This window comes from Rana temporaria, chromosome 1, assembly GCF_905171775.1.
Source record: "Rana temporaria chromosome 1, aRanTem1.1, whole genome shotgun sequence".
Lineage (NCBI taxonomy): Eukaryota > Metazoa > Chordata > Amphibia > Anura > Ranidae > Rana > Rana temporaria.
The window spans coordinates 442,161,945-442,188,762 of NC_053489.1; the positions used below are offsets into that span (position 1 = coordinate 442,161,945).

Sequence of the window (26,818 nt, forward strand, 5' to 3'; positions counted from 1 at the left end):
AGGCAGACTGACTATCATTGAAACATGAGTTGACTGTGCTCACTTATTTTAATTTTTATTTCACCTTGAGCTACTGTTCGCCATGCTTAATTTCAATGTAGGAGTAATTACTTACAAATATAAAAAAAAAATCCTACAACTCCTGCACAATTCGAATGAACTATATGCGCCATTTTATATTAATACAAGTTCAAAATGGAAAAGGTATTTTATGGCATTTCTTAGAAAATAAAAAACCATCCCAAATCAAATGTTTTTTTGTATTTACTAATGGTGGATCATTATTAATCTCTTGTTACAGACTGCAGAAATACGACACATAGCCCACCTGAACTTCACTGCGTGGCCAGATCATGACACACCTACAAACCCAAACCAACTTCTCACTTTCATCTCCTTCATGAGACACATCTACAGGAATGGCCCCATCATCACTCACTGCAGTGCAGGCATTGGTCGATCAGGCACACTCATATGTATAGATGTCTTGCTGGGCCTTATCGGTAAAGATTTAGAGGTGAGTAAAATTCGCCTTTATAATCCAGGGTAGTATAAGGGCTTGTTTACACTTCAGAATGTGGCACTGGACATACTTTTTTAAAGCACTCTTAGAGCTGGTTCACACTGGGGCGACTCGTCAGGCGACTCGGCCACCTGACAAGTCGCGTCCCATTCTATGCAATAGAACTGATCTAATAGGAGCGACCCAAGTCGCTCCGATTTAGAAAAAGGTTCTTGTACGACTTCGGGGGTGACTCGGGGCAACCTGCATTGACTTCTATACAGAAGTCATTTTGCAAGTCGCCTCTGAAGTCGTCTTCAGGACGCCTTGCCGAGTCGCCCCTGATGTCATGCCGCCCCAGTGTGAACCGGCCCTTAATGTCAGTGAAAGCACATGTTCCTAAATAAAATGGTGAGCTTAAAGTCCTGTTTACATGTTGTGTTTGCTGTGCTTCAAAAATGATCAATTTTTTGGGTGACTCAAAGCTTCTCCAAAGCCTCCATAGAAGTCTCATGACAAAGCTCTCTAGCAGCACTTGCAGCTTTTAAGCTTTAGTTCTGCTTTGTTTTGGAGGTATTACAGGTATGAAATATCTTGGGAAACCAAAAAGGGAACTGTAAAGACATCATCAGCAGTCACTGTCGGTTCATGGTTATGGGGTTCTACTGGGCCCCTTTAAAACAAATAGAAAATCAGCACACACAGGGCATTTGCCAAGCTTCATTAAAGCATCACTGAAACATTAAAAATAAATACAAAAGCATGTTTGAGTGGTATGTGTAAATGAGCCCTAATGAATTGAATGGAAATCTGGAATATTATTTGATATAAACAACGGACAGCGTCATCTGGAGTACTGACATGAAAATGAACACATGGTATTAGCTAATGGGAGGATTAGCCAATTAAAAGATCACTTTGATGCAGTTTGCCATTTGGAGCATGTTTTTAGAAGGGCCCATTTACACCAGTGCACAGTGCGCTGTGGAGCATGTTGAGGTGGTATTCACGATAAATGGCACACCAAAGCACACATAGTAACAAACGCACCATAGGACACAATACAGTGGACATTACTGCAACACGGGGGTGTAAATGTGCCCTAAGTGCAAACCAAGAATCCTGCATTTTAAAGCACAGTTAGCTTGATTTGCATATAGAAGCAGAGGGTTAAATGATGTATGTTGCTATGGTCACATCCTTGTATTTCAGGGGTCGACAAAATCCGGGCGCCAGGTCGCAATTGCGACAAGTAATTGTGACCTGGGGCAAGCAGCGGCCTCAATTACCGTTCACCACGGGCCCGCAGCGATTGCGTGGCAGGGGAGGTGGGGGCGCATGGAGGCACAGGATCCTGTCACGGCGGGTCCACGACGGCCAGTAATTGAGGCCGCGGCCTTGTGAAGTCCCAAGCTCTTCCTTCTGTGAGCTGGCGCCATCTGGTGGTGGCCATTGGCATTACAAGTTAAACGGCTTTCTAATGTGTAATCTTTCACTATTTTCACTGCCATCTCCTTCCCTCAACCCCAAACATTATATATATATTTTTTATTCTAACACCCTAGAGAATAAAATGGTGATCGTTGCAATACTTTCTGTCACGCCGTATTAGCGCAGCGGTCTTGCAAGCACACTTTTTTGGGGAAAAAATACACTTTTTTTTTTTATTAAAAAATAAGACAACAGTAAAGTTATCCCAATTTTTTTTTATTGTGAAAGATGATGTTACGCCGAGTAAATTGATACCCAACATGTCACGCTTCAAAATTGCATCCGCTCGTGGAATGGGGACCAACTTTTACCCTTTAATATCTCCATAGGCGACGTTTAAAAAAATCTACAGGTTTCATGTTTTGAGTTACAGAGGAGGTCTAGAGCTAGAATTATTGCTCTCGCTCTAACAATCGCGACGATACCTCACGTGTGGTTTGATTACCGTTTACATATGCAGGCGCTACTCACGTATGCGTTCGCTTCTGCGTGCAAGCTCGTCGGGACAGGGCACATTTTCTGGCTCCTAACTGTTTTAGCTGCCTCCTAGATTCCAAGCAAAATTGTCAAACCCGGTTGTATTATATTTTTTATATATATATATATATATATATATATATATATATATATATATATATATATATATATTAGAAATATAACAAATTTACATTTTGCGGTTTACATTTGCTCTAAAGTTAACTTATTTGCTAACTTTTGGTTTGGTAAATATTCAATGGATAGTGTGGTGTTCTGTTCAGTAAGTGCAATGTGCCTGTTGATCCTGCAAAAATCTTGTGAGCTGGTAACTTGCTGTGCTTTCTGCCTTTGCTGCCTTTTATCAGTTATCACTGTTCTTGGCTACCTATGTAAATTCTAGGACACCCACATTTGTAGATTCATTTCCACATTGTATTTCACAAATTTTTAGCCTCATCCTAATAATTTGAACAATCTAGTTTGCAAACTTACTTTGTAAAGATCTCCACACATAAATACAGATGTACCTCCTTTATAAAATGACGTATGTGGCAAGGGGGGCCCCCAAGAAGTTTAGGAAGGTGTGGTTTAGGTGGATTGATTCCAAAAACACCTTGGCGGAGGAGGAGGAAGGGGGCAGCGGGAATGGACTAATGTAAGCAAAGATGAAAATCAACAGTACTGTGATGGGTGAGAGGATGCATATAATAACCTGGACAGATTACAACTGGAGGGGGGATTCCTTTATTTCTCAGTATAATGCAACAGTGGTAATGCTTACCATCTTAATGTTGAAATGTATGTTGTAACCTGTTATTAAGCTCAATAAAAATGTTCTAAAAAAGATCATCTCCACACATATACTTATTTAAATTCTGTGACACATATTCACTAGGCTCCCTTTTGAGTAGGCACTGCTGTGTCACACATTTCAAAGAGCCTGCCTTCTGAACTACAGAGTTTCAGGAGACAAAATCAGTACAGGCAGGCAGCAAAGTACCATGGGATATATAGTCCTTAGAAATGAAAAGTAAAAGGCAGAGAAGCTGCAAAGCATGCAGGGAATCCAGGAAGTTGTGGGAAGAGATGGCCAGTACACAGGCAGAATAGTTTTCAAGTAAGTTTATAGTGGATTATCAAAAATAACCATTGTTTGTATTTTTATTACAATGTTGATGTTTTAAAGTTAAAGTGTATGCTATGACCATAGCTCTCCTCTAAATTTCATTCAAAATGTATACATGCAATTTTATCTCTAATTTTCATTTATTTATGGGGGAAAAAAACGAGTAAACATTACAGGAATTATGTTCCTTCTGGAGTGAAGAGCATGATCAGTACACATAACTGAGAGGTTCAAAAAAGAAAAAAATGACCTAGGGGCGAGTCATGGACTTTGGGGGCACTGTAGACTAGTAAAGATAATGGTCACCACAAAAAAGGGATTTTGATAAAAAATTATTTATTACAAAAATTAATATTAAACAGTTTAAAAAAATCTCCATATGATTAATTTTGCACAATAACAAAGTTACACAGCGTTGCAGTATTCATTGAGAACCATCAGGAGTTGATATTTAGACATGATTACATGAGAAAATTTAAATAAAATGGTTATTGAAATATACTGTTGATAGAGGCAAACAAAAAACCTCCAACCACTTATGAATTGTAGAACTCCTGGAGAGGGTCCAAGGACTGCATAGACTGGAGGTCTAGACGGTGACAAAGAAATCGCTGTGGCCTGACATGTTTCGCGCTGAGATATGGCGCTTCTTCAAAGGGCCCTTTGTTACAAGTGTGCTACAGTAATGGAGAAAACACATGAGTAATATATATATATATATATATATATATATATATATATATATATATATATATATATATATACATTTAACATACATATGTAATATAGTAGACCCAGATAGGGTAGCTATGAGTGCTGGCGACCAAGCTTAGTGCATGCGGGAAAGGAGACCAGAGAGGGGAGACCCGAAAGCACCAAACCAAAGGGGGGGAGGGAAAGGAGAAAGGTGGTGTCTCACAGGCCCATAAACAACCAAACAGCAGCCGCAGGATGCCCCAAATTCTGCATAATGGGGACAAGGTAGCATGGTGATAAAGATCATGCAGGGTGTGATAAGGATAAGGATAATAGTGTACTGGGTCTAGTAATGACAAGGGTAGCTTACCTAACTGAGAGGTTGTGCTTAGACAGTTCACACTCGGGCTAGGTTCACACCACATTTAGTGGGACTGCATTGAGAGTCTATTTTTTTGCAAACCCACCGCATGATCAACGCAAAATGTCTTGTCTATTATTTTCCCAAATTGCACCACTGCATTGCAGTGGTCAACAGGCACGGTATGCTAAGTACTGCATGATGATGCAATACTGATCCCGACACCACCACCACCCCTCACTAAGATAATCACAAGAAAGAAAATAGGATTTTCAGTAGAATCTAAAAAATAGAAAATTTAAGTTGACTGTACACTAGTTCTTTTCCCCATTAGTGTTCTATCCATGCTATACAAGGCAGATGGGCAAATCTCCCTCTGTGTCCATTGCATTTTGACAATCACCCCCACTGCCTGTAGAAATACCCAAACAGGGGCTGCATCTGATTGAATGCATCACGACAGCCAACAAGTTTCTGCCTGGCTCCTTCAATTTTTCATTCGAGGACTTTCCCGCAAAAGCAGTTGACAGGGCCACCCATTGAGCGAAGTTCAACTGATTCCTGAGCAGTGGAAACACATTTTTATTAGAAAGTGGAAAAAAGAAAAGGCTGCAAGAAAAAAAAACACACATACCTCCAACCAAGCTTTACAGTGCAGATGGACGAATCTCCCGCTGTAACTATTGTACTTTGACAGATGGCCCTGCATCTGATTGGATGCAGCAGTTGTTTGGCCAACTGTTTTTTACCCAGCTCTTTTGATTGTCGGTTGTCAGGAAGCAGTACATAGGGCAATTCACTTAGTGAATTTCAGGCAGTTCCACAGGAACCGGACATAATGTGTGCAGTATATGATAAGCAACAGAATGACTACAATGTGTATTCACTTCTTCTTCTTTTTTTTTTCTTTTTTTAGTTCAGTATTTCGGATCTGGTTCGAACAATGAGGCTTCAAAGACATGGGATGATTCAAACTGAGGTAAATTATAGTACTAACCTAACAATCGCCTTCAACTATGTCTGTGCACTTATTGTACATGTTTAGATTGGTTGGACTGGTCAGAGTCCAGTGAATGATCGAATATGAACATTAACTATGTTGTAGAGCAAAGTCAACCAATGAATCTCTTTTAAAATCATGTTAATGACTGGTTGAAAATAAGTCATTTTTATTCTTTATTGTTACAGGCCAGTTCCTTACCAATTAACATTTCAGCTTCTTGTAAGCAGCAGTGGGTTGAATCACACAACACTTTTTTGTGTCACTCTGAGGGTCCAGTGGGGATATTTCTCTGTAGTAATGTATAGCTTGGTACACACGCTGAGAAAACTGGACGAAATTCCGCTTTTGACGTGACCATACGATAGTCTGATCGTTGGTACACAGCTGTCGTCCAAAATTTTCCAAAGTGGCAAACACAAAAAATGTTCATACAATACCAGATTTTCATTTAGTCAGTACAGCTTTCGTCCAAAACTACTATACAAATACATTACAGCACTTTTGTACTTGTGTAACCTATTTGTATTCAATATGGATGCATGCAAAAAAAAAACGATCATTCGTCCAATAATCTCATCATGTATACTAGGCTTTAACTGTCTCTCCTTCAACAATATCATGACTGCTGGATTCCCCAGTTGTTTGTTTATTTGACATTATCAGCAGGGCCGGCCCTATGATGGGACCGGGTGGTACCATGGGTACCAGGCGGCACATTTAGAGAGGCGGCATTCTGCCGCCCCTGCCAGCCCGTTCAGCCTGCTCTGCTGCCTGTGAGGAGCACGGCACCGGGCTGCCTGTGAGGACACTCGCAGTGAGCGAGTGAGAAGGGAAGGTGTGCTGCCTCTCAGGAGCCCGGCACCGCTGCTGTCGTGGTGTCAGGACACAGGAGCGGGCTGCGGGCGGGCTGTAGGGCTTGTCTGGATTTGATACATGTGCGTGACTGTGGGTGATCGCGGCCACCCGGAGTCCCGCCCCCCTGCCTGGCGCGCTCTTTCTTCTGACTGCCTGCAGTGCCTGGGATGAGGTCTGTGTCATCCGCTCTTCCACCCGCCGGTCTGTCAGCCTGCCCCTCTCTGTAAGCCTCCGCCTGGCTGTCAGCAACCCCCATCAGCAACACCCCCCTGTTATCAACCCCGTCAGCAACACCCCCCCTGTCAGCCCCTTCTCTGTAAGAACCCCCCCTATCAGCCCCCTCTATTTCAGCAAGCTCCCCCTCTGTCAGCCCCCCTCCCTGTCAGCCCCCCTCCCTGTCAGCCCCCCTCCCTGTCAGCCCCCCTCCCTGTCAGCCCCCCTCCCTGTCAGCAACCTCCCCCTGTCAGCCCCCTCCCTGTCATCAACCCCCTTGTCAGTGCCCCCCTTCTGTCTGCCTGCCCTTCTCTGTAAGCCATTCCACTCTGTCAGCCCGCCCCTCTCTATAAGTCACCCCCCTGTCAGCCCACTCTTCTCTGTAAGCCACCCCCCTGTCAGCCCACTCTTCTCTGTAAGCCACCCCCCTCTGTCAGCAACCCCCTCTCTATCAGCCTCCCTCTCTGTCAGCAACCCCCGTCAGCCCCCTGTCTGTCAGCAACCCCCATCAGCCCCCTGTCTGTCAGCAACCCCCTTCTCTGTCAGCAACCCTCCCCTGTCAGCCCACCCTTCTCTGTAAGCCACTCCCCTCTGTCAGCAACGCCCCTCTCTGTCAGCCCCCTTCTCTGTCAGCCACCCCCCTGTCAGCCCCCCTCTCTGTCAGCAACCCCCCCCCTGTCAGCCCACCCTTCTCTGTAAGCCTCCCTCTCTGTCAGCAACCCCGTCTGTCAGCCCCCTCTCTGTCAGCGACTCCCGTCAGCCCCCTCTCTGTCAGCGACTCCCGTCAGCCCCCTCTCTGTCAGCGACTCCCGTCAGCCCCCTCTCTGTCAGCGACTCCCGTCAGCCCCCTCTCTGTCAGCGACTCCCGTCAGCCCCCTCTCTGTCAGCGACTCCCGTCAGCCCCCTCTCTGTCAGCGACTCCCGTCAGCCCCCTCTCTGTCAGCGACTCCCGTCAGCCCCCTCTCTGTCAGCGACTCCCGTCAGCCCCCTCTCTGTCAGCGACTCCCGTCAGCCCCCTCTCTGTCAGCAACCCCCGTCAGCCCCCACTCTGTCAGCCCCCCTCTCTGTCAGCAACCCCCCTGTCAGCCCCCTCTCTGTCAACAACGCCCCTCCATCAGCCCCCTTCTCTGTCAGCAACCCACCTCTGTCAGCCCGCCCCTCTCTGTCAGCCCACCTTTCTCTGTAAGCCACTCCCCTCTCTGTCAGCAACCCCTCTGTCAGCCCCCCCTCTCTGTCAACCCACCCCTCCCCTCTGTCACCTACCCCCTCCTTCCATCAGCTACCCCCAAACTGTCCAGAGACAGTGAATGGAGGGCCACATCTTTGCAGCGGCTCCTGGAAGGTAATGTTTTTTTTTGTTTGTCTTGCTGTAATGGAGGTCTCTATTGGGGGGGGGGGGGGACAGGCACTGTCTGATATTTAATCTGTTATTTTCTTCTCTATTTGTGGGGTGCCTGTGAACTTTTTTGGGCTTTTTTTGTAATTAAAAGGTGCTTGAAAGGGTTGTAGAATGCACAGTGCCACTTTGTGAACAGTTTCTATGGGGTTGGGTTCAGTAGAGCTGATTCAGGTTTTTGGATGGAGGTACAATGCTGCTGACACCGTCCACTGCCCTACTGACACCGTCCACTGCCCTACTGACACCGTCCACTGCCCTACTGACACCGTCCACTGCCCTACTGACACCGTCCACTGCCCTACTGACACCGTCCACTGCCCTACTGACACCGTCCACTGCCCTACTGACACCGTCCACTGCCCTACTGACACCGTCCACTGCCCTACTGACACCGTCCACTGCCCTACTGACGGTTTTTACTTTTTGTGCTATAAACAACAAAAAAACGACAATTTAAAAAAAATATATATTACTTTTTGCTATAGTAAAAAAACAAATTTCTTCATCAGTTTAGGCCAATATGTATTCTTCTACATATTTTTGGTACAAAAAAAACCCACAATTAGCGTACATGGTTAGTTTGCGCAAAAGACATCGTGGCCGCCGGCAATGCGCAGGTCACTTTATACCCCTGGATACATGTATAGAGCCATGGTGGGCGTGATTTATTTGGGGGGGGGGGGGCAGCATTTCATTCTTGGTCCCAGGCAGCACAATATCTTGGGCCGGCACTGATTATCAGAGATCCATTTTTTTTTTGGCATCCAGCTCCCACTTCCTCCTGGGGCTCAGTGGCGCCAGAAGGAAGTTTACCTCTCCCCCTTCCTCCCTTCAATCTTCTGGGACACGTCACAGGTCACAGAAGATTGCCCAACCATAACAATTTGAAAGATTTCCCCTCATATTCTGTCATGATAACATAATAGGAAGTAAGGAAATCAAACTGAAGTTAAACAGCAATACCAGGGCTCTTGGTATGGTTTGTGTCCTCCCTAAAATGATTCTCCTCACTTCCTGTTTGGCGACACACCAAACGAGGGGAAACCTTACCAAGAGCATGGAAATAACAGTAAACACCATACACTGAATAAAATGTATCCGGTCCAGTGGGGGCAGGCAGAATTTTGATCAATAAATGGGCTTCCCCACTTAACAGAAAACGGTTGTTTAATCAACTTCTGTCAGAGATGTATTGGAAAATTTTCCATGGATGCAGTGTGTGCCTCTGTCAGAAAACAATGTCCAAATCTCTCAAAGTAGTCCACTTGCTTCAAGAGAAAGCGTGGAATGGCCTACGCTGCTCTGAAAGGGCCAGTTTAAAGTTTCCTGCATTCTGCCCACAGGAGACAATCTAAAGCCTCGTACACGTGATTGCATTTCAATTGGACAAATCCGTGGAATTTTGTGTGAAGGGCGTTGGCCATGAACTTGTTTTGCATACAGACGGCAGAACTTTTTCAGCCACCATACACAAAACTACGTGTTTTTTTTCTGCTCTTTAGCACCACCCTTTGGGCAACTTTTGCTGAAGTTGTCTTATGGTTGGCATTGGTTCGGGACATGCGTGTTTGTACTTTGGATTTTAGTCCGACGGACATATTTGTTGTCGGAAAATTTGAGAGCATGCTATACCACATTTGTTGTCGGAAATTCCGACAACAATTGTCTGATGGAGCATGCAAACGGTCGGATTATCTGACAAAAACCCTGCCATCACACAATTGTTGTCAGAAAATCCGATCGTGTGTACGAGCCTTTATACATAAGCATCATAAAGTGTCTGCTCCCCACCTTACCTCTCTACTCAAGTCTTGGTTTGCTCTCCCATTACTGCATTGTGGGAGGCAGTAGGAAGTGTATTGGGTTTTTCTTGGCGCTTTAGCAGCAGAATTCTGAGAGTGTTGTGAACATAAGAGCATAGAATTTGCTTGCAACGTGTGTGTTTATCTACCTCTTGTGGGCAAAGTACAGGGTTACACTAATTTTTACAGACTACTGAACTGAATCAAAATCCATGACCTTCTGCATTAATCTAAATGTAATTTTATTTTTGTTGCAGGAGCAATACATTTTCTGCTATCAAGTTATCTTCTATATTCTAAAGCAACTGCAAGAGGAAGAGCAGCACAAAGGATCAGTCTCATAGTGTCTTATAAATCTCTCCAGAGATATAAGCTCTGGCTAGAAGCCTTTTATATTCCAGTTATTAATGTTTCCATAACAAGAGCTGCATTTTAGTAGCTTACTTATGTTGAGCTTGTCGTGTCTCAGCTCCAGTGGATGCCAAGTGCAGTTAAATAAACTGCCTTTTTTAAAAAATTTCAGGGGTGAAGGGGATTGTAAAAACAGTATTTTTAATATAATTCGTATTACATGTTTGTTAACATGGTACGCATGTACATTTGCAAGCAATTTTCAAGTATTTTCAGAATTTTAAAGTTTAGTTTTCTAGATAATATTTGAAAGCAGTATTTAAAAACAAATAATTATTTCTATAGACCAAAACCTAGTAAGTTTATTGTAATTATTACATACATTTCATAATGTTGACTTATATAGAGTTTTATGTACTATTTATATTCTTTTACAAGGAAATGTTAGTGTGCCTACCTGTACAAGTAGGCATGTTCATTCTCCACTCTGTAAATAAAAACATACACGTTGAAGTACTTATTGTAAGTATATTCTTTCAAAAGCTTTGGGTGTTGCTTTTTTCATACTGACGCGATTTGTTTTATGTTTCTGACCATTACTGTTCTACATTGGGAGATAGTTGAATTGTTTCACTACAGTGTAAACTTTTTAAAATGTGGGGCTATAACTCAACCACTTAGAGCTTTGTGTCATGTGGATGATCAGGTATTGCATCACACCACTGGCTGCACATTTTACCACCACTTTTGCCTAGAGCCCTTATAAGGTACTCAAATGCTTCCTCTTCTTGCCTCTTTGCCACAAGGATTCACTACAGGACAGTACATACCCAGGTTGCTGCATTCTCCTTTTGGATGTGTTTACTCTGTATCCCACAGGGGGGATACCCTCTCGCATAGCTATGATAAAGACCAGGTGAAAAGCAGCCATTGCAAAACTTCAGAACATTCTCTCTCCTGAAGGCCCACAAAACACTTACGTAGCAATTGAGAATGATTTACTACAACTGGAGAGTGCAAAATCTGTTGCAGCTGTGCATGGTAGCCAATCCATGTCTCAGACTGGGTTCACACTATACTACATGACTTTCATCCTACTTTGCTCTGCGACATTGGTCCTACATTGATCCCACATTGGTACTACATCCATCCGACTTTCATGGACAGGATACTACTTTGATCCGACTTTGCCCTGCGACTTAAAGTCCGACTTTCAATGAGCAGGGATCCGACTTGTATCCCTGCCAATATCAGGCACTGTGTTTGATTTGAATCTTGAGGGGGAACTCCACGCCAAATTTTAACAAAAAAAATGGCATGGGTTCCCCTCCAAGAGCATACCAGGCCCATGGGTCTGGTGCGGATTTAAAGGGGAACCCCCTACGCCAAAAAACCGGCGTGGGGGTCCCCCCAAAATCCATACCAGACCTGTATCCGAGCAGCAGCCTGGCAGGTCAGGAAAGGGGGTGGGGACGAGCGAGCGCCCCCCCCTCCTTAACCATGCCAGGCCGCATGCCCTCAACATGGGGAGGTAGGTGCTCTGGGGCAGGGGGCGCCCTGCGGCCCCCCCACCCCAAAGCACCCTGCCCCTATGTTGATGATAGGGCCTCTCCCCTTGGTTGTCGGGGTCTGCGGGCGGGGGGCTTATCGGAATCTGGGAGTCCCCTTTAACAAGGGGGCCCCCAGATACCGGCCCCCCACCCTAGGTGAATGAGTATGGGGTACATCGTACCCCTACCCATTCACCTGGGGTCTTCTTCCGTCTTCTCCGCTCTCTTCTTCTGCTCTCCGCGTTACCCGGTTCTTCTCCTGCTCTTCGATGCCTTCTGCCGGGCTGCACCGCTGCTATCTTCTTTGTAGCTCTCTTACTAGCGGCGGCCAGCCCGTTCTTCTTCCGTCACCACCTTCTTTCCTCTTCTTTTCTTCCGTTGTTGACTCGACGCTCCCTCCCGCTGTAATGCCGGGTGTGCAGTGATTTATATAGACCTCTTATGAAGTCACAGTCCCAGCATGCTCAGGGTGGTGACGTCACCACCCGGAGCATGCTGGGACTGACACGTCATAAGAGGCCTATATAAATCGGTGCGAGAAAAGAAGAGGGAAGAAGGCGACGGAAGAAGACAGGGCTGGCCGCCGCTAGTAAGAGAGCTACAAAGAAGATGGTAGTGGCGCAGCCCGGCAGAAGGCACCGGAGAGCGGGAGAAGAACCGGGGAGCGCGGAGAGCGTAGAAGACGGAAGAAGACCCCCGGAGAGCAGAGAAGTCGGAAGAAGACCCCCGGAGCTGACTAATAAAATATTTTAAAAACCTGTATAGTGTTTATTTTTTTGACACTTTTCCTCCAGGTGAATGGGTAGGGGTATGATGTACCCCATACTCATTCACCTAGGGTGGCGGGCCCCTTGTTAAAGGGGGCTCCCAGATTCCAAAAAGCCCCCCGCCCACAGACCCCGACAACCAGCGGCCAGGGTTGTCGGAAAGAGGCCCTGTCCTCATCAACATGGGGGCAGGGTGCTTTGGGGTGGGGGGGCCGCAGGGCGCCCCTCTGGCCCAGAGCACCTACCTCCCCATGTTGAGGGCATGCGGCCTGGCACGGTTAAGGAGGGGGGGGCACTCGCTCGTCCCCACCCCCTTTCCTGACCTGCCGGGCTGCTGCTCGGATACGGGTCTGGTATGGATTTTGGGGGGACACCCACGCCATTTTTTCAGTGTAGGGGGTACCCCTTTAAATCCGCACCAGAACCATGGGCCTAGTATGCTCTTGGAGGGGAACCCATGCCGTTTTTTTTGTTAAAATTTGGCGTGGAGTTCCTCCTCAAGATCAGCAGAGTACAAGTCGCATGCCAAAGTCGGAGCATGCAAGACTGTGTTCCGACTTTGATCCGACTTCAATGATGTTCAATGGAGTGAAGTAGGATTGTCATGGATCTTAAGATATTAAAGTGTTTCTACTTGACATCTGTTACACAGGAGAGGGACATTCAATGCAAGAACACCGGCTATTGAAATGCTAAGTGGAACCAGCTAGAGAAATACCTTTTATTGTGCTCTGCAGGCTAAGAGCGGGTGTCGGAGACACTCCGTCTGGCTAAAAAAACTATGGATTGAAGGTTAATTGAATCTAGAATGTATGTGTGAAGATGTATGTGTTTATTGTTCTAAAGGTCAGAAGCCTCCTGTCAGCTGTATTGAATTAGCATTCTATTGTCTAAAGCAATGTAACCTCTCAGAGGTAGTAATTAAGTAGACCGGGTTATTGTGTACATTGATTACCCCCTGGGGCTTCTGTCTCAATACACAAGTCTTTCTATCCAAGCTATTGGACCAATCCCTGTTGACAATTTCAAGTCCTCATTTGCATGGTCAAGGAGGACTTGAGTGAAGACTGGATATACTTTACAATTGACCAATAGGAAAGCGGTTGTTGGGAGTGGGATGTTCCAAAATTCTGTATAAAAGTGTGCTGTGTACTTGAAAATAAAGAGTCCTGCTTGAACTTACATACAGCCTGCCTGGTGTTTGTTCTTAATGGGTCTGAATGGCACATAGCTGTAGTTCGGACCCCGGAACCTTGGATGACTGGACCATCAGACGCTGCAATCTGCAAGCTGACTCACTGGTAGTAGAGGAGTGTCGGGAGAGCAGGACCTGGGCGAGGAAGGATCTCGTCACATTGGTTGGCAGCGGTGGGATTTGCTCTCCAGTTACTGGGACAACTCCAAACCACCACCATGAATGACCAGCTATGCAGCCTGGAGGAGAACCATGCTAAAAGACTTGCTTGAGAGCCGTGGAGGGACCGGTGGGAAGAACAAGGCCACCCTGATCATTACGCTAGCCGAGATGGATCAGAGGGATGGTGATGCAGGACCCCGTTCAGTTGAAGACTTGTTCCAGCAGCGAGTTCAACAACGGTTGGCATTATATGGTGCTAACCCATCGGAGACGACCATACAGAATACCATTAGAGACCTCCAGCTGCAGGAACAGAGAGAACGAGAGTGGCAACAGAGAGCACGAGAGCGGCAACAGAGAGAACGAGAGCGGCAACATGAGCTGGAAATTGCCTACAAACAGCTGCTAGACTCCGCTCAGCAGCAGGGTGGGGCTCCCTTTACCTGGGACTATGAGGAAATATCAGCTGACAGTGATGAAATCCTGGCTGATGAATCAGCAGTGGAAAATCGGGAGCTTGTCATTCCCAAAGCTGAAGTGCTGACTGCAGGGCTGAGCTCGGCTAACCTCTGCTCAGTAACTATAGCATCTTCTGGGTTTCATGGACAGGAGATGGTGAACCTCTATCCCCAGGCACCAGTTGTAGAGACAGGGGATTTGATAGACTTTTCTGCTGAGGAAGAACAACCTGGGGAGCCTCCAGCAGAAGAGCTGGTATCAGGGCCAAACCTCACTGTGCTCTGCCCAGCACCAAGGGCAGTATTTGTGGAGTTACAAGGAACTTCCTCAGCTGAAGCGCTGGTCACCGGACAGAGGAATCAAGACCTCTGCCCCACCCCTGTGGCAGTTCCGGAGGCTCAGGGTGAGAAGATGGTGATCACTCCCCAGCCACAGATTACAGAATGTATGGACTGTTCAGAGGATGTTATGGATTATGCACCCCCAGCAGAAGTGCTGGCAACAGGGCAGAGTGCTAGCCATCTCTGCCCAGCACCAGGACCGACTGTGGAGTTTCAGGGAGCCGGGGCGGTTGGCCCCCCTCCCCAGCAACAAGCTGAGGTGGTAAAGCTCGTACTCCCAGCTGAATCACTGGCAGCAGGACAGGATGCTACTGGCGGCTGCACCCCACTACAGCTTGAGCGGATATCGGTGGATGGGACTGTGGTCCCCACTCACAGCAACCCAGCGGAAGAGCTGGCAACAGAGCAGAGTGCCCCGGGCCTCTGCTCTCAACTAACAGAAGAGGGGGTTCCGGTGGTAGTGGATGGGACTCCGATCTCCACGGACACAACCCCAGAACATGGTGCGGCACTGAGACAGGAGGATGTCGGCTTTGCTTTGCAAGCACCGGGGGATTTTTTCCTAGCCTCAGTGGATGGGACTGCAGTCTCCACTGGTATACCCCAGGAATGGTGGCCAGTTGGCCCAGATTCCCAACGGCATGATGAACTGAGCCCAGCCACCCTGTCTTCTCTCCAGCGGCTGAAAGGACTCCAGGGAGAAGGGCCAGTCCAGGCCTCTCCCCAGCGGCAGGCGTGTTCTCTGAGAGAGGCAGAGATTGGCTGGGTGAGTAATGCTCTGTTTGGGACAAGTTATCTGGGGTACTGGGTGGGTACCGGAATTGGGGTCTCTCCCAGTGTTAGTCTCCTGCCAAAGGGGGAGATGTGTGACAGACCTAGCTGGGACAGGGGCTTTTGGAGAGGACTGAATGTGAGCCTCTTGCCATCCGATTATGGGCCAGGACCTCAAAACAGGAAGGCAGATGGGTCATCCCAGCGGACAGTCCTGGAACCTTAAGACTACTTTTCCAACATCCTCGAGTTGACCCGTTTGGGTCCCACTGCGGCTGTTGGACTGTTTCCCAGGGGAAGTAATGTCATGGATCTTAAGATATTAAAGTGTTTCTACTTGACATCTGTTACACAGGAGAGGGACATTCAATGCAAGAACACCGGCTATTGAAATGCTAAGTGGAACCAGCTAGAGAAATACCTTTTATTGTGCTCTGCAGGCTAAGAGCGGGTGTCGGAGACACTCCGTCTGGCTAAAAAAACTATGGATTGAAGGTTAATTGAATCTAGAATGTATGTGTGAAGATGTATGTGTTTATTGTTCTAAAGGTCAGAAGCCTCCTGTCAGCTGTATTGAATTAGCATTCTATTGTCTAAAGCAATGTAACCTCTCAGAGGTAGTAATTAAGTAGACCGGGTTATTGTGTACATTGATTACCCCCTGGGGCTTCTGTCTCAATACACAAGTCTTTCTATCCAAGCTATTGGACCAATCCCTGTTGACAATTTCAAGTCCTCATTTGCATGGTCAAGGAGGACTTGAGTGAAGACTGGATATACTTTACAATTGACCAATAGGAAAGCGGTTGTTGGGAGTGGGATGTTCCAAAATTCTGTATAAAAGTGTGCTGTGTACTTGAAAATAAAGAGTCCTGCTTGAACTTACATACAGCCTGCCTGGTGTTTGTTCTTAATGGGTCTGAATGGCACATAGCTGTAGTTCGGACCCCGGAACCTTGGATGACTGGACCATCAGACGCTGCAATCTGCAAGCTGACTCACTGGTAGTAGAGGAGTGTCGGGAGAGCAGGACCTGGGCGAGGAAGGATCTCGTCACAAGGATCAAAGTCGGAACCAAAGTAGTACAGGGAGCATTTGCAAAGTCGCTCCGACATGTGTCGGACCAGTTAAGACGGCTCCCATAGGGAAATTTTCAACGTCATGAGCTCCCAATGTCGGAGCGCTTGTCGGAATAGTGTGAACACGGCCATTATAATGTGCCCCTTGCACTGGAGCAAGGGCAGACTCTAACCCCAATCTCTGTATCTGATTCTAGCTGTATTTCAGTCACACAAGTGGCCTACTTGACAAAAGCAAATTTTTTTGCATCTACTGTATGTCCCAATTTCCTTTGGCCAGGGCTAAGAAGTTCCAAGCCTCTTTATCCTATTCTCTTCCTCAGTGGGATCCTGATATGCCTGAGCTAGGCGAGGCAGACAGAGAAGGGAATGAAGAGGACATTGAGGCAGTATTGCAGACAGATGCAGAATATTTTTCTTCTCCCAGAATGCCGCTATGATGATGGAGCTTCATGCAACATACTTGCTAATGTGGAAAGGCTCATTGCTGCCATCCAGAAGAGCCTTGGCAGTATGCAGTTTGATTCTCCTTCATCTCACCATACCCCTTTGGGTACAAAGAGAACTGCAAAATTTAAAACATGTCCTGTTTATGTGCAGTCTTATGATTGGCTCACTCCAGACAGGATGTTTTCTCTTTTGTTCATGGACGGACACGGCTCCATTAATTCTTGACATTAGGGTTTTGTTCTGTCTATCAGGAGAGGACTAGGCAGACATGTTAAACAGTTTAAAAACATGTAAAACAGCAAAGCTAAACAGTACAGCCCAGGGGGCGGTCCTTCTGGCTATATCCCCTCACCCTGCTTTCAGCAGCTCTGTTTTTTTTCTGCCTAGTATAGGAGAAGGACCTTGCTCCCTAGGGGCCCATTGGTCCTGGAGAACTTTTACTTTTATTTTTGGTTTTTAGTTTTTCTTTCTACTTTTTGATCCTGAGATTTACTATCAACTGCCAACTGGGTGACAGGCTGGATAATATAGATCCTTGTAGTCTCCCCAGTCCGGCCATCGAGCGTGAGCAGGCCTTAGCTACGCGCTGGGTCGGCCACGACATACCCAATTGCTCCAGGGGTGGCCGGTGAGCTATATGCTCCGGGGCTCACACATGACCAGGCTACTGCTGTCTGAGTCACAGTGGGCAGTGGCTGTCAGTCACTCCGTACTGCTCAGTGATGGGTCTGTCAGGAACGCGTCCAGCAGTTCTCGCAGGGACTGGTAAGTAAGGTTCCGCCTGTCTTGGCAGGATGGAACAGCTGGACATTCCTGGGGTGGTTGATTAGGGGGTCTCTTACCCTCCCTTTCCTCTCTACTCGTCTATCCCTCCTCCCCATGTTTTTGCTGGGCCTGCTGTGTACCTGAGGGGGGCTCCGGGTCCTGGCTGGGGGCTGCGCGGGTGTCCGGGTCCGCTCTGGTGTGGGTGGTCTGCCATGTGGGGGGCCTCTGCTCGGAGGCCCAGTGCTTTTGCAGCCTTTTTTGCTTGCCTTTAGAGCGATCTGCGCCATTTTGGATGTGCCGACGCCATTTTCCTGTGGTCGCGCTGTTTCAAATGCCAATTACAGCTGGTGGCCATTTTCTTGTAGCAGCGCTGTTTCTGCTGCTCATACAGCGGGCGGACATTTACTTTTGCTGAGGCGGCCGGCGGCCATCTTTGTGTGGTTCTAGCCTCTAGCGCTGTTTTGTTTCATCATTCTGAACGGCGCGAACGTCAGATCACCTCAGAGCCTCCTCAGACACGCGCTGTGCAGTGCCTGGGTCAGGGCGGTGAGTCCTCTGGGAAAACCCCTGGCCTGTAGCAGCAAGGAGGGTGGGCCTTTTGTGTAACTTGACTGAGTCCCTGGGTGGCATCAGGTGAGCGGGTCAGCATAGCGTCAGAGGGCGCTTCTTCCCCAGACATTCCTGTAATGGCAACTAGTGCTCCTGCACTTGTGGGGGCTGTGGACGCTTTGTCGGCGGTCCTGGGGTCCCTTGTTGCCAGGATGGAAGCGTTGTGTGGGTATAAGGGGGGTAAAAAGTGCCCCCACTGTCTTCTGGAGAAAGCTCTGACTCAGACTTGGGCATGGCTGTCACACAGGGCCCCTGTTCTGATGTGTCAGAGAATGCGGACCAGGACCTTTTGGATGGTGGGGAAGACTGTGTCCGGGTCAGCGTAGGAGAAGGCGCTTGTTGGAGCACTTATCACTGCAGTGCAGGAAACCCTCAAGCTAGAGGATACAGCCAGGGCATCTACTGAGGTGTCGGTCCCTTTTGGGTCCCACAAGCTGACCCGCACTGCTAAGGTGTTTCCTTGTGTAACTTATTTTGATAAGTTTATTGACAAGGAGTGGGAATGACCGCAGCAGGCTTTTTTCGGCCCCAAAATGCATGGCGATCCATTACCCTTTTGAGGAGAGCCTTCTGAAGGAATGGACCCCCCCCCGGTATCCAGGTTGAACAAGTTCACCAGGATTCTGGTGGAGGGGACCCCTGCATTTAAGGATTTTGAAGATAGGAGGTCCGAAGCAGTGGCCCGATCCATGTTCACCATGCTGGGTTAAGCCTTCCAGACAGTCTTGGCCGCGGCCCTGGTGTCAGACACTTACCAAATGGGCAAAATTGTTGCACTGTGAATTGGAGAAGCAACAGGCTTCCCCGGTCTGCGTAGAACTGTCCGACCAGTTGGTGCATGGCCTTACGTGTGTCTGCGATGCAGCCCTGGATACAGCTCCCTTGCTTTTCAGAGCCTCAGTATCTACTGTGGTACTACGTCTCCTGATTTGGCTTAAATGCTGGTCAGCGGACCAGACTTCCAAGAAGGCTCTGTCGGATTTGCCCTTCCAGGGAGAGAGGCTTTTTGGAGCCTCGCTGGACGACATTAAGAATTCCACTGGCATGCTGCTCCCACAATCCAGGCAAGGTAAGGAGCCACGCCGAAGGCCTGGGCCCTCCTTTTCCGCTCAAAAGCGAGGTTTTTTTGTCAGTCTGGACCCGCAGGTAAGCGTTCCCAGGCTGACAAGGGGCAGGCTGGTGGACAAAAACATCCCTGGGTTCGTAAGCCAAACAAGCCTGCTAACAAATCTGCGACAGCATGAAAGTATGCCCCCTCCCGACTCTCGGGTGGGGGGGTCACCTTCGCGAGTTTGCAGCTCTTTGGACCGCCCTGCTTTCTGACAAGTGGGTTTGCGAAGTGGTTTCATCGGGGTACAAGATGGAGTTTCTTTCTTGTCCACCAAACAGATTCTTTCCCTCAAACCTTCCGATGAGCCGGAAGAAGATGAACACCCTATTGGGGGCAGTGCAGGACCTGCTGAGGCGCAGGGTAATAGTACCTGTGCCGCTGCCGGGAAGGTTTCAAGGATTCTACTCCAATCTGTTTGTAGCCCCAAAAATCCTGGACCTCAAGGCCCTCAACACTTTTGTGAGAGTACGAAAGTTCAAGATGGAATCAGTTCGCTCTGTGGTCGCTGCACCCCATCCGGGGGATTTTCTGGCGTCCTTGGACATCAAGAATGCATACTTGCATGTCCCCATATTTGCCAGGCATCAGAGATTTATGCGTTTTGCGGTCAGGGGCGACCACTACCAATTTGTGGCTCTCCCTTTTGACCTGGCTTTGGCACAGAGGGTTTTCACCAAGGTGCTTGCCCGGATTCTGCCCCTGCTGAGGCAGCGAGGAATCGCTATTGTGGGCTACTTGGACGACCTCCTGCTCAGAGCCGCTTCAGGCTCAGAATTAGAGGAGGATGTGGTAATAGCCATTTAGACTCTTCAAGAGTTCGGTTGGGTACTGAACCTCCAGAAGTCGGTGTTGGTGCTAACTCAGCGCCTGGAATATCTGGACTCCTCAGAGGCAAGAGTTTTCCTCTACTTGGGCAAGTTGCAGACTCTTGGACTGCGGTGAAGCTGTTGGTATCCTGCAGGTGGTCGAAGCTGTGCTTCTGCATGCGAGTCCTGGGTCTCAATTCCACACTCGTGTCTTTCAAGAGGAGATCTTGTCCAAATGGAACAAGTTTCTGTTGTCCATGGATTGTCAAATCCGGGTGAGTCAGCTAATCAGGGCTTTCCTGGTATGGTGGCTGAGGTCTCCGGCCCTTCAGTCTGGAAAATCGTTCCTTCCCTTTCATTGAACGGTGATCACGACGGATGCCAACCTGACTGGCTGGGGAGGTGACTGGGGCGTTCAATCGACACAGGGTCAATGGACGCAGGAAGAATCCCGCCTGTCGATCAATGTGCTGGAACTTCGGGCTATCGAACTGTGCCTTTCCACATAGGTCACAGAGGCTTCAGGGACATCCAGTCAGATAATGCCACGGCGGTGGCATATGTCAACCATCAAGGAGGAACAAGAAGCTTGGCTGTAGCATTGGAGGTCGCTCACATCCTTCGATGGGCAGAGCGGAGCGTACCAGCCCTGTCGACCGTATATATTCCGGGCGTAGAAACCTGGCAAGCAGACTACTTAAGTCGCCAGATGTTGGACCAAGGAGAATGTTCACTACACCTGAATGTGTTTCAGCTATTTTGCCGGAGACGGGGCATGCCAGACGTGGATCTCCAGGGATCCTTGGATGGATGCAACGGACGTGTTTGTGGCTCCATGCAGACAGTATCAGCTGATATATGCCTTCCCCCCCCGCTGAAGTTTCTTCCTCGTCTGCTTCGCAGAGTGGAGACTGAGGGCATCCCAGTGATTCCAAAATTGACCTTGGCGCCCTTGGTACGCCGACCTTGTACGCCTGGTGGCAGATGTCCCTTGGCGACTGCCAATGCAAGAGGACCTTCTGTCGCAAGGTCCTATTCTTCATCCTGCTTTATAGTCGCTGGCTTTAATAGCATGGCTGTGGAAAGTCAGGTACTGAGGGATCGAGGTCTGTCGGACTCAGTAATTTTCACCATGTTGAGGGCACGTAAGTCATCTTCTCGGAAGATCTATCATCGCACGTGGAAGGCCTACATCTCCATGTGTGAGGAGATGGAGTGGCGCCCACAGGCTTATTCAGTTTCCAGGATCCTGCTGTTTTTTACAGCATGGGGTGGATCAAAAACCTGCCCTAAGCACCATTAAGAGGCAGATTTCAGCCTTGGCTGTTTTCTTTCAACGACCCTTGGCGGCTCATCTACTGGTGAGTAGGTTTGTGCTGGGGGTTCGACATGTGGCCCCTCCGGTTGGCCCACCACTACCCCTGTGGGATTTTAATCTGGTGCTCTCGGTACTTTAGAAACCTCCCTTTGAGAACATCAGAGAGATTCCCCTTTTGACACTCTCTCAGAAGGTAGCCTTTCTGGTGGCTATTACATCAGTCAGGAGGGTTTCTGAATTGGCGGCCTTGTCTTGCAAGTCCCCCCTACTTGATCCTCCACAAGGATAAAGCGGTGCTACACCCGCAGCCTTCCTTTTTGCAGCAATAGGTGCCTCCTGGGCTTTCCGACATCAAGCGTCATCAAGCGTCTGTCTCACAGGTATGTAAGGCGGCGAACCTGGTGGTCTGTTCACACTCTCACTAAAATTTACAAGGTTGACGATTAAGCGAATCGCCTTTCCAGCCCCTCGGCGGAAGGAGGAAGTGGGACAGGAAGTCCCCTTCTCCTGAAGCCCCCACTCCCCCCCCCAAAAAAATTACATGCCAAATGTGGCATGTAAGGGGAGTGGGTTAAGAGGAAGTTCCATTTTTAGGTGGAACTCCTCTTTAAGTACATTTTTGTTTTACATACATGCTCTGGTCCTGCTGTGTACGTAAAAGTACACACCTTAAATGCCTGTATAGAAGAAACTTTTTGGGAGTCCATCTTAATTCTAGCTATGGAAATCACCAAGCCCAAGATTTGGATACTCTGCTGCTCAAATTCACACTACTCAGGTTTAGCATATAGTCCATGTTGGTGGAGCCAGTACAGAACACTCTTGAAATGTCCACTGTGCAGATCAAGGGTTACAGAGAAAATCAAGATGTCATCCAAGTATACAATTACGAAAATGTCCAGAAAGTCTCTGAATACATCATTAATAAATGTATTATGAATGTTGTTTTACACGTTAGATGGGTCTGTTTTTTTCTAAGCAGCAGTCCTTAAAGAGGAAGTAAACCCTGATGGGTTTTACTTCCTCTATTTCCCTGCAAAGGTAAAGCATAATGGGCTACTATGCATCGCATAGTAGCCCATTATGTGTCACTTACCTGAAACTGAAACCTGCGATGTCCCCACTGGCAGTGAGGGTCCATTCTTCACCCCCCCCCCCTTCCAGCCCGCGAACTCCGGCTCTGTTACTGGCCTGAGTCGCGTGACGGAAGCTGCCAGTCACGGCATTACATCCTTTAGAAATGCCACAATCGCCGTTTCTAACGTGCGCCTGCACTGTAGATATTGGTGCTCGTCTCTCTTGTAAATATCTCCTAAACCGTGGAGGTTTAGGAGATATTTCCAGCACCTACAGGTAAGCCTTAATCTAGGCCAGTGATGGCGAACCTTGGCACCCCAGATGTTTTGGAACTACATTTCCCGTGATGCTCATGCACTCTGCAGTGTAGATGAGCATCATGGGAAATGTAGTTCCAAAACATCTGGGGTGCCAAGCTTCGCCATCATCGATCTAGGTTTACCTGTAGGTAAAAGTGGTTGTTCACGGTGTACAACCACTTTAAAGCAGGGGTTCACCCTAAAAACAATTCTAACATTACATTGAGCTCACTCTCGACATTGACAGTATGCCGATGTATTTTTTTATTTTTTTTTGCTGTACATACCTCGTATAGCCATTTTCTTACCCGGCTTCCGGGTAGTGAATCCCGCGGGAGTGGGCGTTCCTATGCAGCAGTTAGTGATTGACGTGATGACAAAAACTACCACCCCCGTCGCATAAGGAGCGTCACGAGTTGCCGAAAGAAGCCGAACGTCGAGTCGGCGCTATACGGCGCCTGCGCACCGACGTTTGGCTTCTTTCGGCAACTTGTGGCGCTCCTTATGCGAGGGGGGGGGTGGTGATGCCCCTGTTTTTGCTGTGATGTGTGGTGTTTGAAAACTTTTATCAATAAAAGGCAACCAAGAAGGTTTTTCCAGAGTGCGGCTGTCCAAACATTTCTTTCTACTATTCTTTCCACAATACCTGCAGACTGTGGATGATATGGCACATTAAATCTCTGCTGTACTACCAAGATTTTACACATTCCCTGCATGGTTTTACCTGTAAAGTGGGATCCTCTGTCACTGCTGGGGTTTGTTGGTATACCCCAGACTGGAAAAACATGATTTAATTAGCATTCTAGCAGTTGTTGATGCATCATAGTTACATAGTAGGTGAAATTGAAAAAAGTCCATCAAGTCCAACCTATGTGTTTGATTATATGTCAGTATTACCTTGTATATCCCTATATGTTGTGGTCCTTCAGGTGCTTATCTAATAGCTTCTTGAAACTATTGATGCCCACTGCTGAGATCACCGCTCTAATAGTAAAGAACCCTCTATGTAGTTTAAGGTTTAAACCTCTATTCTTCCGCGAGAAAGTTGTATCTCTATTGTGGGGTCACCAGTATGGTATTTGTAAATTTAAATTATATCACCTCTCAAGCCTCTCTTCTCCAGAGAGAACAAGTTCAGTGCTTGCAACCTTTGCTCATAACTAATATCCTCCAGACCCTTTATAAGCTTTGTTGCCCTTCTTTGTACTCTCTCCATTTCCAGTCAGGGCCGGACTGGCCTACCGGGATACCGGGAAATATCCCAGTAGGCCGTTTTCATTCAGTCCCCTGAGGCCGCTTTTGCCTGCCATCATTCAAAAAGCAGCAGGAGGCCGGAGAGCCGCGGCCGCCATCGCCGCTGTACAATGCATCTGATGCGGCGCGCGCACGCCTAAAGGAGATGCAGCGTGATCATGTGCCCGAGGGGAGGAGCCGCCGAGCAGCAGAACGTCAGAACGCCGTGGTGGCGGTGCTGCTTTCCCCGTTTCATCTGCCCGTGAGGCGTTAGCACCGCACCAGTGAGGGAGAAGCTCCTGACCTGTCCACCTCCTGTGACCTGGAAGTTGGAGCTTCGTGTGTGGCTGTGCTATGGGCTCCGCTCCCTGACTCCCTCCTTACCTCAGGGGCCAGGTCAACCATAGGAGATGCTGATGGTGCCGGTGTATCTTAATAGTACTACTCCAGTGAAGATGTGGAGCCCAGAATAATAATACAGGAGTCATCCCAGAGCGAGGTAAGTCATGTGGGAGGGGGGGGGTAGTATACCTCACAAGCACTCCCTGCTCTGGCCATACACAGACCTGTTGCTGCTCAGCTGGCCTCTAAATTTCTTGTCACATACAATGGCAGTGTTTATTATTTCTATGCTCCTAATTGATTTTACAATCCAGTGTCACCCAGCCCCCTGTGTACCCAGCCCCCTGTGTCACCCAGCCCCCTGTGTCACCCAGTCCCTTCTGTCACTCAGCCCTGTGTCACCCAGTCCCCTGTGACACCCAGTCCTGTCACCCAGTCCCCTGTGTCACCCAGTCCCCTGTGTCACCCAGCCCCCTGTGTCACCCAGCCCCCTGTGTCACCCAGCCCCCTGTGTCACCCAGTCCCCTATCTCACCCAGCCCCCTGCTGTCACCCAGCCCCCTGAAGTCACCCAGTCCCCTGTGTCACCCAGCCCTGTGTCACCCAGCCCCCTGTGTCACCTAGCCCTGTGTCACCCAGCCCCCTGTGTCACCCAGCCCTGTGTCACCCAGTCCCCTGTGTCACCCATTCCCCTGCTGTCACCCAGTCCCCTATCTCACCCAGTCCCCAGTGTCACCCAGCCCTGTGTCACCCAGTCCCCTATCTCACCCAGTCCTCTGTGTCACCCAGTCCTCTGTGTCACCCAGTTCCCTGCTGTCACCCAGCCCCCTGCTGTCACCCAGTCCTGTGTCACCCAGTCCCCAGTGTCACCCAGTCCCCTATCTCACGCTGTCGCCCGCGTCACCCAGTCCCCTGCTTTCACACAGTCTCCTGCTGTCACCCAGTCCTCTGTCACCCAGCCCTGTGTCACCCAGCCCTGTGTCACCCAGTCCCCTGCTGTCACCCAGTCTTCTGCTGTCACCCAGTCTTTTGCTGTCCCCTGTCACCCAGTCCCCTGCTGTCACCCAGTCCTCTGTCACCCAGTCCCCTGCTGTCGTGACATGCTGAATCTGGTGACGAGGGACAAGTGGCAAGTGACATTTCTGAGTGTCTCCGATGCTCTCCGGTGCCCCCCACCTCTGGCCACATGCGGTATTGCATGCAATTGAAGTCAATGCGGAACAAATTATTTTTGTTTCCATTAACTTCAATGGGCAAACTCACTTTGATATGTGAGTACTTTGGATTACGAGCATTCTCCTGGAACGGATTATGCTCGTAATCCGAGGTTCCACTGTAATATATATATATATATATATATATATTAATCTCCCTAGCCCCATGTGCTTTCATATGTGTCTTATCTTTATATAATACGCTCTTTAAATGTTTCTTTAAAATGTATGGTTTTCTCTTTTATGAACAAGAAAATAATGACGTTATGATGTTGGGCTGGTATAATAATGCTATGGGGCTGGTATGAAATGTTTTCCAGGGCTGGTTTTTACTCCCAGTCCGGCCCTGTTTCCAGTACTTCCTTCTGAGGACTGGTGCCCAGAAGGGGACAGCATACTCTAGGTGCGGCCAGACCAGAGCCTTGTAGAGTGGGAAAATTGTTTTATCTCTGGAGTTAATCCCCTTTTTAATGCATGCCTATATTCTGTTTGCTTTGTTAGCAGCAGCTTGGCATTGCATGTCATTGCTGAGCCTATCTACTAGGACCCCCAGGTCCTTTTCCATCCTAGATTCCCCCAGAGGTTCTCCCCCCAGTGTATAGATTGTATTCATATTTTTGCCACCCAAATGCATTCTTTTAAATTTTTCTAAATTGAACCTCATTTACTATGTAGTTGCCCACCCCATTAATTTGTTCAGATCTTCTTGCAAGGTTTCCACATCCTGCAGAGAAGTTATTTCCCTGCTTAGCTTGGTATCATCCACAAATACAGAGATTGAACTGTTTACCCCATCCTCCAGGTCATTTATGAACAAATTAAACAGGATTGGTCCCAGCACAGAACCCTGGGGGACCCCACTACCCACCTTTTGACCATTCTGAATACTCCCTATTTATCACCACACTCTGAACTTGCCCTTGTAGCCAGTTTTCAATCCATGTACTCACCCTATGGTCCATCCCAACAGACCTTATTTTGTATAGTAAATGTTT

The 26,818-nt window shown here is 48.1% G+C and overlaps 1 protein-coding gene across 11 annotated transcripts in view; it reads left to right on the forward strand.

Moving 5' to 3' along the window:
- The window catches only part of PTPN13 (protein tyrosine phosphatase non-receptor type 13), a 350,570-nt gene extending 339,778 nt beyond the window's left edge, over positions 1 to 10,792 (forward strand). For all 11 annotated transcript variants that reach the window (XM_040326640.1, XM_040326643.1, XM_040326655.1 and 8 more), the window contains 3 exons: positions 302 to 517; positions 5,570 to 5,632; positions 10,183 to 10,792. In XM_040326640.1, the coding sequence (XP_040182574.1) occupies positions 302 to 517; positions 5,570 to 5,632; positions 10,183 to 10,269 (366 nt within the window). In that variant the 3' untranslated portion in view covers positions 10,270 to 10,792. The remainder of the gene's footprint in view (positions 1 to 301; positions 518 to 5,569; positions 5,633 to 10,182) is intronic.
- The last annotated feature ends 16,026 nt before the right edge of the window (positions 10,793 to 26,818 follow it).